The sequence below is a fragment of the Nanorana parkeri genome, unplaced genomic scaffold (genome assembly GCF_000935625.1).
Source record: "Nanorana parkeri isolate BGI_ZX_2015 unplaced genomic scaffold, ASM93562v1 scaffold22, whole genome shotgun sequence".
In the NCBI taxonomy this organism is placed as follows: Eukaryota; Metazoa; Chordata; class Amphibia; order Anura; family Dicroglossidae; genus Nanorana; species Nanorana parkeri.
The window spans coordinates 3,769,424-3,786,425 of NW_017306290.1; the positions used below are offsets into that span (position 1 = coordinate 3,769,424).

General features: G+C 40.3%; 1 protein-coding gene across 1 annotated transcript in view; it reads left to right on the forward strand.

The window, feature by feature from the left end:
- Window positions 1-17,002, forward strand: part of FRK (fyn related Src family tyrosine kinase) — a 63,202-nt gene that overhangs the window by 34,141 nt on the left and 12,059 nt on the right. The window contains exons 2-4 of the mRNA XM_018563549.1: window positions 2,625-2,746; window positions 7,152-7,315; window positions 11,117-11,285. Of these exons, the coding sequence (XP_018419051.1) occupies window positions 2,625-2,746; window positions 7,152-7,315; window positions 11,117-11,285 (455 nt within the window). The remainder of the gene's footprint in view (window positions 1-2,624; window positions 2,747-7,151; window positions 7,316-11,116; window positions 11,286-17,002) is intronic.

A 17,002-nucleotide genomic window follows, 5' to 3' on the forward strand; every position in this document is an offset into this window, starting at 1 on the left:
GCCAAAGGAATGCATTGCTAGATTCCTATTGGCTATTTCAATTTGCAATAGCCAATAGCAAACTAGCATTGTACCCGCCCTCTGCTGCTGTCAATCAGTAGTGGACCTGATGGAGAACTGCAGCAGAGGGCGGGTGCAATGCTAGTTTGCTATTGGCTATTGCAAATTGAAATAGCCAATAGGAACCTAGCAATACATTCCTATTTCCAATTTTTTTTTCTATTCTAACACGGCTCCGTGTCGGAATAAGAAAAAAAAAGAAAAAGCAGTGTTTCTCTCCTTAGCGGCCGGGAGCGGGAGACTCCTGGAGCGCCAGGGAGAGTTAGGCTGCCTGGAGATCAGTGTCCCTGGTTAGCTGGTAACCAGGGACGCTGATCTCTCTGCAAATGGCCGGAGCTGTCAGAAGCAGGCTGTCAGAAGTCAGGCTGTATAGTGAATAGCCCGTACAGTACAGGGTCATGGGGCCAAAGCTAGCCGAAGGATCGGCGGAAGCTACGGCTAGATCCTTCGGGTGCTTCGTGAATAGACCCCATGGAGTGTGTGTTACTAAGGTGGTATTATATTTTGTGGTTGTTAACAGTGGAATATTAAAATTATGTTTATAGAGGGGAAAACAACACGAAATGTGGAAAATCTTGACATGAGGAGGACTAATCCTTTAAAATGAGTTCTACATAGCATTGTTGACAACATTTGGAAACAATTAGGAGGGGCACCCTAAAGGACTTTCAAAGGAAACCTTGGGGTGTGGCCAGAAGTGGGTGGGGCCAACAAAGCGGGTGTGACTTCATGATTTATGGCTTGTAGTATGACACCAGAGACAGGTCATCGTGGGAGGGAATCTTAGGAGTGGCAGCCACATGTCTACGGGGAAACTTTAGCCTTGAGAAAAGTACAACCAACTTTCCCTTTCACAGAAATCCTTGTCTATATGCAGGCCATACCGATATGCAAGCATAGCAAAGTGAACAGAATTAGATGGTGGACAGAAAATGAGAATGAGAAAGAATAGAGAATGTAAAGCACAGCAAAGAAAATGGGACGGTGTAAAAAAAGGGAAATGTACAGCACAGTTTACAAAACAGTGGGAAATAGGGAATGTAAAGCAAAGCTTACAAAATGAGGCAGCTTAAAATGGGGAATACACAGCACTATATTCAGCAGATGTACATATTTAGTTCATGTTTGATAGGAAATATACAGCACAGTGTGCAGAATGAGGTGGTGAGGAATAGGGACACTAGAACACACAGCAGGGTGAAAGCGTGGTCTGGACAGGAAGTGATCTGTAGTTATTGAGACAGATCGCAGGCAGTATACCAGGCTGGGTGTGGGTAGGAAGGCAGACCAAGGTCACACCAGAGGGTCAGCAGAGAAGAGCTGTAGTCAGGAACTAGCCGAGGTCACATTGGTGATGAGCAGAGACACGCCATGGTCAAAAACTACCTGAGGTCACAATGTGAATGAACAGAGACAAGCTATGGTAAGAAACTAGCCAAGGCCAATAATATGCAGGCAGGGACAAGTCAGTGACGGCAAAGCTGATCAGGATCAAGTTCAGGATTCAAGTGGCAGGGTAACAGTTGAAGACCATCTGTAACTTCTTAGCTTAGCACTGTTCCCTAAATAGGTCATCTGGTGACAAGCCTGGAATTGGGTGTGCATGCCCGTGTACCTGCACATTCGCATATCTGTGCAACGTACCCTTGTGGATTAGAGTTTGCACATAAGTTAGCATGCTTGTATGAATTAGCACACAAACAAAATATTATCAGCAAGCTCTTAGAAGCATGTGTGTACATGCAGCTGACTGGAAATGACCTTTGTCCTGTGCATCGGCACACGTGCACATTGAGGGGAATTTATCATAGCTGGAGCAGACAGAATCTAGAGCAGTTGCCTATGGCAACTAGTTAGCTTTCATTTTCAAAGCTTAACTGAACAAACTGAAGACATTAGCTGATTGGTTACTATGGACAACTGTTCCAGATTATGTCTGCTCCACTTTTGATAAATTCCCCCACTCGTATTTTGAGGTCATCCTGACATACATATTTTGGATCTATTTAGATTTACACGGCTATGCCACACAAAATGGTCCTGTTCTGACAGGGCAAAAGATCTGATTTTTGTCTGCTGCAGTTAGGTAATACTAATTGTCCCATTCCCAGCCTGTGACTGAACTGTAAACAGAGAAATAGACGACTGATGGGATCTTCTTGCTTTGCTTTCTCCCCCTATCAACATATTTCTTGTTAGCACATGATCACTGCAGCACAACTGACTGGCTCTATATGCTGCTTCTCCCTTTCCCAGTCTCAGCTCTGATGTACAGTGGATTGCAAGTAGTTGAAACAAAGTCAAATTCAGGTACTTACACTGCTTGCATTAAGAAAAAAAAATAATGATGTATTAAAGATTGCAGAGCTGAATTATTTTTGTCATTTATATTCAGCTTTAACGGAATATTGGAACATATCCTGTGGATCATTAGCAAGTACCGATCGATTATTTTTTTCATGTGGTATATAAATGATGAGGTAACGTTCAGGCCACAATAAATGAGCCTATTGTAAGGTAGGTTACCTCTTCCCAATTTACTGACCGAGTAACTTTTTTTGCAGGTGGTTCTTCTGTACAATAAAAAGGTCGGAGGCTGAGAAGCAGCTCATCCTACCAGGAAACAAAGCTGGATCTTTTCTCATCAGAGAAAGTGAGAGCCAAAGGGGAGATTATTCTCTTTCTGGTATGTTATTTTAATACAAAAATGTTACAATTATGTTTTAAAAATATTTGATCTATCTGCATGAAAATTTACTTTTTAGTTATATAAAATGTTGTTTATAGTTTGACATGGTTAGCCTATCTTTACAAGTCTATTAAAAAGGTTTATATAAGTGTAGTGTAGTGGCCATGGGTCAGAAATACATTTAAAATGATTGTAAGTAATTTGCATTACCTACTAATCCAACATTTGAATAAGAAAACAGTGGATTTGTTAGACATGGCAACCAATCAGGTTTAAAGTGACTCTGTCACTTAAACAAAAGAAAATGCTAGATTGATCAGGCAAAGCTTTGGCAGTCTCTGATAAAGTTGAAGGTTTTCCACTGCCTTCTGCTTCCCACACATTCTTATTGACCAGTAAGGCAGCCTATTATAGTGAATGGACAAACAATAGAAAATTATGAGTGGTGGTAGAGTGGAATTTATATTGACAGAGGTTTTGCAAGTATGGGCAAGAACCTCCTAGATGCCTGCACTATGTATGTATCAGCAGTTTTTTTTTTCATTATCATTATTTTTTTTTATCTTTAATGTAGCTCTAAACCTAACCATCCAACTGTATACGCTTTAACATGTTAATGTAATATCAAAAGTTGTTTTTAATCTTCAAATTCTGCATCTTTCATGGAAAGAATAACTGGCGATCCTGGTAAGGTAGATTCTTTTTCAGACACTTCCTGTTGGGTTGACAACTGCCTCCTAGTTGTGCTGCTGCACTGTCGACCTGTCATATCTGGTCCTGCTGCAGAATGCCAATGGCCATGCCAACACAGGTTACATAGGCAGGTTCCACCATTGTCACTATAAGGAAGCTGATCCAGTAACAAGATTTGTAGCTAATGCTCTAATGCTGTGCATATAAACAAAGTGGCTGAAGGATGATGAAGTAAATCAGCAGCTCTGATATGCAAATGGAATGAATACAATGTAAAAACAGCATTTTATAGAAAACATTAGCAAACTAACAGGGTTATTCACAAAAGGGTGAAGAGTTTGAAGAAGGAAGGAGAAATGAACAATCCAGGACAAACTAGCTGAACTGGAAAAAATTCTCCAATTTAGCTCACTTTCCAGGTCAGCTATGTTGTCCTAGATTGTTCTCCAGGCTCTTCACCCTTTTGTGAATAACCCTGTAACTGTCATGCAGTTAAGGTTTAGATGTACTTAGATCTAAAAAACAGAACCTCATTAAACGCAAGGTGTGGATTGTTTCCTACATGTATTTGCATCTTTTGCTTTTTGCATGTGTCAGATAATGACTTAAATGTAATTTAGAGTTTTTATTAGAAACAGTGGCACTTAAATACCATGCTGAGATAAAATCCACTTCCTTAGAAGCCCTTACTGCTTTAGTACAAGGCCTTATAAGTTAAAGAGGAGTGCAGGTTAAAAAATCTAGCAGGCTTTCAAGGCCTCTAACTCATTATTGTAACTGCACTATTTCCCAATAATGAAACAACATAAAAGTGAGTGGCAGTGGCCAGTAATTTATGACACATAATCCAGCAGGGCCCCCTTCACAAGATTCTGTTTAATAGTGTTAACAAATTGCTTAACTGGTTATTATTGGGAACAGCTTAACAACATGTGAAAAAAGTTTAAATAAATGATTTTGAAGTATATGTAAACTTTGCACTTTACACCAATAAGTCCTGAAGAAGGGGATATATTAACAGTGAAACACATTGACTAAGTTTCAAATATAGCATCAAATATAGAATCTTTTCACCATTTGTGCATCTTTTCCTTGTGTCACCCCTTTGGATTTGAATAGACGTATAGAGTGCTCACCATTGAAAGCTACACCATTGCTTTCAGTGTTATGGATAGCATAATATGTATGTTGGAAGAACAGAGATTTAAGCATTACATAAGTTGAGTATAAAGAAAACATTTTCTTTTTTTTTTTTAAGTTAGGCCAAGTTTGAAAGGGTTATTCACAAAAGGGTGAAGAGTTTGGAGAAGGCAGGAGAAGGGAACAATCTAGGACAACATAGCTGAACTGGAAAGTGAGCAGAATTGGAGAATTTTTGCAATTCAACTATGTTGTCCTAGATTGTTCATTTCTCCTGCCTTCTCCAAACTCTTCACCCTTTTGTGAATAGCCCTGTTAGTTTTGCACCTCAAACTGCCCATAATTGTTCCTCGATGACATTATTGTACTGTATATCCATGCCTACAAATGCCACTATGTTGGTTCCATAAATGTTGCCAGTTCTCTGTCCCCTACAAATAAAATACTGCTTTTTGACTGACTTATACAAAATCATGCATCTTTCTAAGCGACCCTGCAAAACTGAGATAACTGCGATGGTAAGCGTACTCACTACAGCTAATGAGTTGCATTTCATTGACTGTACAAGCAATTTCCTTTGCAAATGCCGGAACAATAAATGGAACGATCACTTGTGTTTTTCTTTTAGCAACTATGTAATAAATCTCATGTTTGGAAAAAAAAAAACGTTTGGATTGTAATGAAACAAATCTATTTTCAAGCTGTGCTAAGTTGCCAGTTTACCTTGTTAATTACCAGCAGTAAATTGCAAACTGGCAAAGTCTATAAACATATAGTGTTGACTGTAAAAATAAGTGAATAAAAAATATCAGTTTTAATATTGAAGCCAATTCTTTCAAAATAAGTGGGTTAATATATGATATACTTTTTTCCATTTAAAAAAAACAGCTATTTTATTTTCTAATTGTTTACAGCTTGGTATGGTTCTTTAGTTAATTATATATTTCAGCTTATCTGACTGAGTGGAAATTGCCAGAAATCTGTTTAATATTAAAGGAAATGTAGTAGAATATTATACCATGTTAGCAATCTATTAATGCGGAAAGTTTGAAAGTCATACTCTTTGTTAGCTTACTCAAACTATTAAAGATACAACCTTCCGGGATGCCTTAGATCCTTTTGTCAGGCTTTTTATAAAAGATAATCAGGTATTTTTCTGTACTTAAAGTGTTTTTAAAGCCATAACACATGTGAAAATATACAGGTTTTGCAGAGATGGGCTATTTAATATTTTTTCTGTTATTCATTTTGTATTGTTATTTTGCCCTGACATACACTTTAAGCTACAAAGGGTTTGCTTAGCAATTCTTTGTAATATAATTTTTTAACAATAGTGGAATTACCATATATAGCTAAAGTTGTAGTTTGTATACTGAGTGACCCAGGTTGAAGGGTTTCTCAGGTGCAAAGGACAAGGTTTGTTCACAATTACAGCTTGGTACAAGGGCGTTCAATTAATTTTAGTTCTTTTATGACGCTTGCAAAGAGACACAAATACAACCAAAACTATTATTTTATTATTAGCTTTTGCTTTAAATTGAATGCTTCCATTTAATCATCCTAGGGTATATTATCTCACTTCACAGACATTGACCTGTCTGATAACATTTTATTATTTGTAACATTACTTACTTTCCAAAGGTCACTTGATAAGGTAAGTGCCAGTATATAACCCCTTTGTGACACAGCTTCAGAAAATGTTTTTGCTTCTGGGGACCAGAACAATTTTGCCATTTTTTGCTACAGGGGTTATTCACAAAGCTAGCCGAAGGATCAGCTGGAGCTACTAAAGAGCTCCCGGCCGGCCATTTTTTCACTACGGCCGGCCCGGATGCAGTTAAGGAAAGTACAATAAAAGAAAAAAAAAACATTTTTCACAGTTTTGGCAGTATACATAATTAGTGTAGCTAACAGAAAGTAATTCATAATAAATTATGTTATTTGTCCTGATTTATAGGGCATATCATATGTCTGGGATTTCAGTTTATTTTGTGAAAAATATACAAACTTTTTAAATGTCATGCTTGGGGGATGCCTTAAGCCTGCACATGAAATTGTGCAGGTAACATCTAAAAAAAACAAACCTATTGTCACTAAATGACAGTAGTCAGATCACCAGCCTACTTCTGTTTGTTAATAAATATTTGGTCATGCCATCACCCAGGTCCCCAGCACTTTTGTTTACATTCTTGCAGTGTCGTGGGCCTGTCATTTGGGATGGGAGTAGTGACGGTAGAATATCATCGTGTCAGCAGGTCATTTGGTGCGACTCATCAAAATTATTGCTGGATTTACATTGCTAGACAATGTGATTAATGTTGGATTTACATGATAGAATTATCTTTTTTTTAACACGTCTTTTTTCAAGGTGTCTGTGTTTTTATGTACTTTTTCATAACTTTTTTTTTTCATGATTAACAAGCGGTAATAAAAAAAGTGTAGAATTTATATATGTTATTCCAAAGTGGAGGTTTAGCTAAAATCATGACTGCTGTATTGCTGATATTTACCAAAATAGTTTGGTTTGTAAAACAAACACATATAGAATTTACTTCTTTTTTTTTTCTAGTCTATGATGGCAGTGCTGTCAAACACTACAGAATTAGAAAGCTTGATAATGGAGGATTTTATATAGCAGCACGGAAAAAGTTCCAGGATTTAGAGGAACTTGTGCAACATTACAGAAAGTCAGATGATGGTCTCTGCTGCAGGATCACAAGCCCATGTAAAAAGGTATTTACAAACTCCTCATTTTAGTCATATTTTTCTGTATGGCTTTTTATTTATTCAATTGTCAATTACAGTATTCTATTCTGCATTGATCACCACTGTAACCTTAACACCTAGATGCTCTCAATCTGTAGTTTAATGTTCCTTAGTACAGTTTGCTGTACCAAGAGAACCTTAATCTATGTTCTATACTAAAGCTAAGAGCTGCTGGTCTACACTAACGATTGTGAAACACTAGATGCCCGCAATCTGTAATTTAGCATTCCTTAGTACCATTCCCTGTACCCTGTTCTTTGCTAAAACTATGATCTGCTGGTCTACACTAGCAATCAGAACTAACCTGTATAGTTCCTAATCATGTGACCCCCCAATGGAGAATGGCATAGACCTGGAGAATTGACAAGTGATCTTGGCAACATGACTGAGATCACTTGTACAAAACAAGCGGCGGCTTCCCCGCTGTACATTTAGCTTTGCTTTCCCAAAGCAGGGCTAAATGTAGAAAAAAACTGCGTGTCCAGGGCGTCGGGTGATAGGAATTCCACACCCCCGCTGCCTCTCTACTCACTGCTGCCCCAAGGCCGGGCCTTGGTTGGCCTTGTGGGAAATCCAGCCCTGATCACAATGACAGGCAACTGTAGCATTTACAATACATTTCCTATAGAGACTTCTGCGCTCGATTACTCTTAAAAAACTGGGTGTTCCTCCTTACAGCTGCTCACTTAAATTGGCTGCATGAGCGTGCATTAATATCATTCAAATATGTGAAGCGGCACTGCCACTACACAGTAAACAAAAAATATGTGCAAAAACAAACCTGCCAGCTTAGCTGTTACTGTAGCTTGCACACAGGCAAGCATGCTGCAGATGTCACAGAGCAATACAGTGAGTAAACACGAAAAAATATAAAAAGTTAAAATAATTAATAAAAAGTAATAATAGCAATAAGAGTAGTAATTAAAACAAGGTACCAAATAAAATAATAAAGCATTTTGCCTTAAAACAACAATGTAAAACATTATTCAGACAGGCAAGCTATCCATAGAGTTATTGTCAACTTAACTGACGCATACTGATGCTGCTAAATTTGGCCTGGACATCTAGGCTTTAATGACTTCTGGTCAAGAAACGTTTAATAGGCAGACACTCTTATAATGGTTTCTTCTGCTACTACACAGCCTGCTATTCTTGTCATGCAGATTGTGAGTATCTCTGCTATGGAAATGTAATGCACATGTGTGGAAATAAGACAAATTTGCCAGCTCAAGATTGATGAATGACTCCCTAATAAAGGGTTTATGTGCTCCAGTTACATTAGGCAACAGAGTATACAGGAAGTTGTAGTTTTGGCCAATACCATCTCTTCTTATAGGATGGGATAAGAGCTAATCCTGGCCATTATCAAAATAGTCATTGCCCAAAATGTCACTCTACCTAAAGATCGTAAATAAAACACCAGTAATCATCTGACCTTTATGTGTTCAACATTTGCAGTTCATTCTGGAGGGTTTTTTTCCCAACAAATGTTGCTTCTAGAAATAAAAGCAGTACTTCCTTGTTTGACATTTTTCGAAGATTTGTTGTCAGAATACAAATTGCGCAAAAAGCAGATTCATGTGCCATCTTGTGGAAAGAAAAATGATTGCGGCTCTTTCTTTTTTGTGTTTTGGGTTCTTTTATTCAATTACAGTACTGCTACTAATTGAAGATATATAAACTTTTGAACGTGTATCTGTTTTATAAAATGTTTGGTGTAATTTAAAGCAAGGCTCTAGCTGAAAAAATTGAATGAGTATTGAAGTTTGCGTGTAAAATTATAGTTTTGCAGACAAAACGGATGTTGATATTCTCATCCTTTGACTTGTGTGCAGCAAAAACATTTCCACAAGTTAGCCACGAGCAGAGAGGGCAGAACATTGCCAAGAGAATGTTATTTTTTTTATAATTAAAATGTAAATAGACCTAAAAGATATTGGATTCCCTTGATGACGTTTAAGTAAAATAAACTTCAAACTAATATATTTAAAATAGAAACGTGTATGCAATATATTTCTGTATAAGTACAAGATTTTGTCCCACTGTGACCCTAATGTTGGCTGGAGGATACGTTTTTGTTAGGGTCGCCCAGGCCAGAAAAGTCAATAGGCAGGAGCTTAAAAAAGTAGTAGTGCATAATAAAAGGCAGTGCTGTTTTGGCCTGGTGAAGCCAATTCTGTTAAGAGAGTAGACCCTTTAATATTTACAGTAAATCAGTAATGCAGTAAATAGGGGTTGGTCTAGTACCAGGAAACATTAGCAGCTTTAGCCACTGACTGAACACCTGGAGATAAACTGTCATTGCAGAAATGATTTATGTTTTGTGATCTCTAAAAAGATCTATGTCCTTTTTAAGATGGTAGGGGTAGAAAAATACTTAGGTTAAATGAACTGCAATGTATTCTATGTGCATTACTTTAGTAGGAAAAGGCCTCCTGGAATGTAGGAAATATAGGGGTCTATTCACGAAGCTGCCGAGGGCAGCCGAGTGAACATCCGACCCCAAGTGAAGTGAGCCGAACACTGTTCGGCTATTCACTTCAGGCTTGTACAGCTGATTTCAGCCGTATATTGGCTGAAATCAGCCGTACATCGGCTTGCTTCGCATGGCTTCGGGTTGGCCGAACATGCTCAGCATGTTCAGCCGACCTGAAGTGCAGAAGCAGTTCGACTCAGCCGATCCAACATCTGGATCGGCTGAGCCGAACCTCCGGCAGGCTACTCGCTGCTGTTCGGGCTATTCTTATAGATGCAGAACAGCAGTGAGTGAAACGGCTGGCTCCACCCAGCTGTCAGAAGCAGGCTGTCGGCCGGCCGAGGCATATGCCTTCGGCTCGACTGAGCCGCTTGGCAAAGTTCGGGAGCTGTATGGGCTATTGTGAATAGCTCGTACAACAGCCCTTCGGTTCTACTGAACCGAAGGGGTCCTGGGGCCGAAGCTAGCCAAAGGATCGGCCGAAGCTACGGCTAGATCCTTTGGCTGCTTCGTGAATAGACCCCATAGTGATATACAGTATTCTTGCTAAGCTTGATTCTACAGATATAATAGCATCACGACTAAAACCATGGAACTGGGAAAATACCAAGCAGGCTTTGATCTGTTATTCATTCTGGAAGGTGAATAACAGATCAAGTTTTTTTGTTTAAAGCAAATATTTGGAAAGACTTATAATAATAGAATAAAAACTCATTGCCTACTGGGTTTATTGTAGAGCAGCATATCAAAAATATTATCAGAAAAGTGAGCAGTACAGACAAGCTTAATAGGGTGGTAAAACTGATTATAATGGGCAGTATAGCACAGATGTGCATCCAGTTATCCTTGCCAGAGGCATTGAATACTATCAGTGAACTGAGGCAGGGCAATATCAGAGTGAATGTTCTTTGATGTGACACTTTGGGAAATTTATTGAAGGGCAGCTATACAAGCCTCAGGTTAGATATTTATTAAACAGATGCAGCTATTAGGGTGTACTGATGATACAGACGATGATGCAAGATCTAAGGACAAAAAGTTTTCTGGTATAGGAAGAAGCAGCACATAGAATGGATTGGTTGTTTATCACAATAAAGCCAAGTATCTGTATTTCTATCAGTGAAAAAGCAAAATATATAAGTCCTTTTGTGATGGCAGAACTTAATGGGGAATGCTTACATTCTCTGTTAGATGGGGAGGATACACTATGTAAATTACAAAGATTCAGATCTTTTACTTGTCTTCTTTGTTGATTAGTAATTTTAACATATTTTTGTTTTTCTCTAAACAAGACAGAAATACCTTTGCCACCAGATTTGTGTTATAATACTGCAGATCATTGGGAAATTGACCGAAACTCTTTGAAGTTCCTGAAGAAACTGGGGCAAGGTCAATTTGGTGAAGTTTGGGAAGGACTGTGGAATAACACCATATCAGTGGCCATTAAAACTTTAAAACCTGGTATGTAGTGCTGATGCATGTAAAGTTAATTGCTACTGTGATATGTGTATTAAAACAAATCTATAAACCTTAAACATCTGAAGGTAAAATAGACAGCAACACAAGGTGTCTACAATTGTCTAATAAAATCATCTGATCCTTGGTTTACTTTGTTACCAATGACTTATCTGAGGTCAGAAGATAAACTCCAGGCCACATTTTTCTTGTAGTTAGAGTGCCAATGTTGATCATTAAGACACTCTTTTTGGACAGTGTCACAGTTGGTGGATGGAGTTTGGGATGCTGCAAAACCAAAATCTGGGGAAATGTCACAAAATAAAACTAGGGTTAGAAGGGCACAAAAAACAGTCTTTCTGCATAAAAGAGTAGCAGAAAACATTGCGGTGCCTGCTTTTGGGCAGGATGTTTACTTTCAAAAATGTAAAATGGCTTTTAGGTTTTCTTTAAATAAGGTTCACATATCAATCCTAGGGAACTTGTATATCACGATTCAGGATAAAGTAACAGGTTTGTTGGATAGGAGGTATGGTAAGCAGCTTCTACTTAGCTTGCATATACTGTACCAATCCCCTATTTATTCACTGAAGCCCCAATAACAATCTGGTGCTCCTTGTTATAAAGAAGAACATCACTTTCTCCTATTTCTGCATTTTACAATAAAGCCGATGATGTTAAATGGTCAAGAACTATGCCTTCGGCCTGTCACATGGGGGTGAAGGGTAAGGCCTTTAGCTCTGTTTAAGCTTGGACCCCCCTCCCCCCAAATTTGGGGATTCAAGCATCTGCATAGGCTGCATAGGGTGGTATGTTTACAAAAGGAAAGAAAAGACTCCTTGCTAATCCTGTCATCCAACAGACTTGTTACTTTACCTATCTGGACAAACATATAAAATGTGTAAACTGAGAAAATGTACCATTTAAAAAATAAAATGTCAATTTGAAATTGGCAGCAACACTTCTCAAAAAACTTGGGGCAGGGCAACAAAAACCTTGCAAAGTAAAGGTGCCCATACACCTTACGACCATCGCAAGACTTTTGTCTTGCGATGGTCGTATGCTCATTAAAAGCCCGTACGATCTGCCCACCTTGGACGGGCAGATCGTACTTGCGATCATCGGAAGCCCGCCCCGCTGAGGGGCGGGCTTCCAATGACGGCAATGCAGAGCGGGCAGTGTGCGCGTGCGCACACCGGCCCGTTCCGCAGCTATCGGGCTAGCAGGCTAGAAACCCGCCGAGAATCGTACGATTCTCGGCTGGTTTTCAAGCATGTTGGCTCGACAAAAGACGTGCGACCGTACAGTAGAAACAGTCGCACGTCTTAGTTCACACTGCTCGATTCTCGTATGATTGCGGGATTTCGCCCGATTCTCGTACGAGAATCGAGCAGTGTATGGGCACCTTAAGTGGTACTGACAAGGAAGAGCTGGAAAACCATGTGCAACTAATTAGGTTAATTGGCAACAGGTCAATAACATGATTCGGTATAAAAAGAGCATCTTAGAGAGTCAGAGTGTCTCAGAAGTAAAGATGGGCAGACGTTCACCAATATGTGAAAAGCTGCATCTAAAAATTATTGAACAATTTCAGAATAATGTTCCTTAATGTAAAATAAGCAAAGACTATTAAATATATCACTATCCACAGTCAGAGCCGGCCTTTAGGCGTCCTGTGCGAGAAAGCTTTACAGTGCCCCTCAGTGACCACACCCCTCAGTAACCATTTAAAGACTCCCCATTTTGTTAAGAAGAAGAAACATATTAAAAAGTATGCTAAAATAAAACTTTTATTCAAAGGTATTAAACTTTAGTATTCTTACTGTAGGCAAACAAGCAAACAATAAATGTCAAACTAAAATAGAGTCTCTAAAACTAAAGTGGCAGGATGTCATGCCGGCACCCTTTTTTCAAGTAAGTGCATCTAGAAAAGTAAAAATAAAAAACAGAACACAAAACCTAGACTACATGTTAAATTAATGAATTGCTATTTGCCCGGATATACGAAAAATGTATTCAGGCACATAATAATTTGTTTCAGAATGCGCAGCGGCCATGTTGACCCCCAGCACCTTCTGCGAATTTGTGCCACCATCTTGGAGGTGGGGAGCATGATGTCACTTGATGCCATGCATGCGTGGCGTCAGGTGATGTCACACGCCGATATTGGCGCCAACATCTTGGTGTACAGTATACCTAGATATACACCAATATGGCGGCGCCCAACATGTGCAGTGTCATATGACATCATGCACCATGCCTCCAGAACACGCCAATGGCTGAATCCAAAATAGCATAAACATTTGTTTTGTTTGATGAAACAAATGAAAATGATTTTAGTATTACTGTTGGGGGGGCTTCGGGGAAACATCGGGGGTCTAAACAGGCCCCTGACATTTACCTTTTGAAATAGAAAAGAAATTGAGGACACAAAGTCCTCAATTTCTTTTTCTGCCGCCTCTGTTCTAAATGAATGGAAAGCACTCAGTACCGAGGCTTCCCATCCATTCAGAAACTGAAGATAGTAAAATATTTACTATCACCAGTTTATGAATGGGGAGGAGCCTCTGTAGTGAGTGCTTCTCCCCATTCAGAAACTTATGAATGAACAGGAAGTGATATAAAGCACATCCATAGTACTATGTGTCCCCAGCTATTTACAAACATTGGAGTGATTAGATGGTCGCTCCAATGGTTGTCCTTCTCACAGAGGATCGGTAAATACCACTGATATTTACCGATCCTCTGCTCAGCCACGCACAGAGCCGCTGTCATCCTGAAATTGACAGGATGACAGCGGCTCCGCTCTCTTTCCTGCTCAGCCGTCCTGACAGCTGCGGCTTCTCTCCTCACCGCTTGGCCATCCTGACAGCAGGCAGCACTCCCTGCGCCCCTGCCCCACAGGCTTCAGCGGACAGTTTCTCCTCTGAACCCCGCTGCCTCAGCCCATACAGGCAGCAAGTATCCGAGCACAGCGCTGAAGGGGGGGGGCGGAGGAGGGAGCGCTGTCATGTCGGATGGCCGGGCAGTGAGGAGGAGAGAAGCCGCAGGCTGTGCTGCCCCGAGGACAAGCTGCTGGCCGCCTGGCGCCCTGTGCAGCCGCACAGTTGAACGCTCCAAAGGCCGGCTCTGTCCACAGTACATAATATCGAAAGATCCAGAGAATCTGGAGAAATCTCTGTGCGCAAGGGACAAGGCCAAAACACAATATTGGATGCACGTGATCTTTTTTTAAAACAGTCATGATTCTGTGATGGTGTCACTGCATGGCCTCAGTGATACTTTGAAAAATCACTGTCTGATTTTACACAGCGTCCCATTTTTTGGGGAATTGGGGTTGTAATAATGTAACCATCCCACTATGTCCAGTAGTGATAAATGTGGTCTGTAGCTAGGATACCAACTGCTGCCAGAAGAGATCCATCAGCACACTGTTTTGAGAAACTAAGATCAAGTATTTGTATTAAGTTATAATGAGGTCCACCTAGAAACAGACGGAGAACCCAAGTGAATGTGTATTAATAGAGGGTCTAGTTGGAGATGAGCAATACCGTTTTTATCACAGCATTATCAGCCTTAGGATGAATATTATTTCCTTATGATATGACACACACACACTTATTAGCAAAAGTGGCCCCATTTGTGGCTAAGTGTGATTAGAACATATTCACAAAACACCTCTAAGAGCAATGCGTGCTCTTCTAACATGCAAACTTTTTTTTTATTAATTCTTTTTTTTAAATGCCATGGACAAATAGGAAAGGTTATAACAGCCTGGCATACAAAAATTAAATCAAGTACAAATGGTATATAAACGGTACAGCACGCAACAATGGAGAAATCATCAATAATTAAAGCATGTAACACACAAGGACCTGGCCGTTACTAAACGTGTCTATCTCTCTACCGGGGGCTTTTTCTTATTAACTTGATGATCTGTGAGGGGAAAAGAAGCAGAGAAAGAAAGCAGAATGAAGAAAGAAAGGCAAATTTCAGAATAGCATCAGAGGAGAAAAGTTGAAGGTTGTGAGAAGGAAAAGGAAACGGCTAGTACGGACAATCCCCAGTGGGAGGAAACTGAGAAGAGGCTGACAAATAGGAGCCATGCATTGGAGATGGGATAAATCCAGAGGGTATCAGGCGGCGCATCCATCAGGGCCACCGTGATCAGCAAGGAGGGTTTCCGGATACACTACACAGTGTTTAAATTGAATCCAGTAAAACTGTGTCTTGCTAAAGACTGCTGATCTGTTCTTAAAGTAACATTAAAGGCTATTGTTTTCCCTTCCCCCCAATGTTAGTGTAGTGACCTACCTTAAATCACACCTCTTAATCCGATCATCTTCTTCTTTAGTGTCGTTTTCAGATGTTCCTACAACGCTGGTGCGGGTCTTTGATCCAGTGCTGACTCCTCTGTCCTCCTTCTCTCATGTCCCACGGAGTCTGTGCCGCACAATTCAGCACATTGCCAACATTTATAATTTGCCCTGGGAAGTGCCTAGCTAACACAGATGGAGTTCTATACCACTTAGTCATCGATTTGTAGTTTGCTTCCTGGTACTTATTAGAACAGGAAGCACAGTGCAAAAAGTAAATAATGTGGTCTTGTTGTTGGGGGGAGAACTTAACCCCCAAGTCCCATTCCCATTTTTGGATAAAGGAAGAATAGGGTAAGTCTTTTGAGGCTAATAGAAGCTAATAGGACACCAAAAAATACCTCCTTTGCGGAGCAGCCTGAGAGCAGCATTTCTCGAAGAGTGTGAGTGGGCATTTAAAAGGATGTATAGTTAGGTAGAGATTGTAGGAAATGTGCGAGACAGGTGTGTCCCAGGAAATCCAGGCCGGGGGTTTATGTATTTAGAACCGGAGTCCAGCAGCCTTCTATAGAGATTAAGTGGTGTGCCCGAAAATTGTTATGTCCTATCCAGGTAGAGAAAATTATATCCCCATCACTGGAAAGGAATACTGGGTGCCCAATAATGGGTGTCATAGGGGAAGGATAATGGGCTGTGTTCCATCTGCGAGACACCCCATAAGAAGTCTGTAGGGTGGAAAAAATCAGGGGACATTTCTTAACACTGCAACAGTTAACATTACCTGTCCAAGGCAGACCCTCAAGGGGGAATTTACAAAGAGAGGGTTCAAGATTAATCCAGAGTTTTGTGTCCTGATGGCAACACCAATCGACAATTCCTGCTGGGTGAACTGTAGCATGGTAGATCGGGGGGTCCAGAAACCCAATGCCTCACCTAGATTTTGAAAGATCCCCATTGTTTTTATTCAATCCCTGTGGGTGCAAAGCTGCCAGTGTATCCACCATACTTTTGTCTTTTTTTTTAAGTCAGAACAAGATCTCTCACTTGTTTTAATCATGGAAAATCATGTTATCTTACAGGGTTATTGATGAAGGAGCCGAAGGATCCAGCCATAGCTTCGGCTGATCTTTCAGCTCTCTTCAGCCGCCGGAGCCCGTACAGTGGCTGAGTGGCTCAGCTGAGCCAAAGCCATATGTTCGACTCGACTGAGCCGAAGTGACAGCCGAAGTGGGGCCCTGCAAATGACAATTGGGCGGACCCAGCCTTGATCTTACAGCTGGCCCCGCCCAGTTGTAATGACAGATTAGCGTCCCCAAATGATCTGGCCGGCTCCGCCCAGTTGTGTTTCATTTGGCCGGTCAGCCAGTCAGCTAGCTGTCACTGCTAGCTCCGCCCAATCGTTTTTTT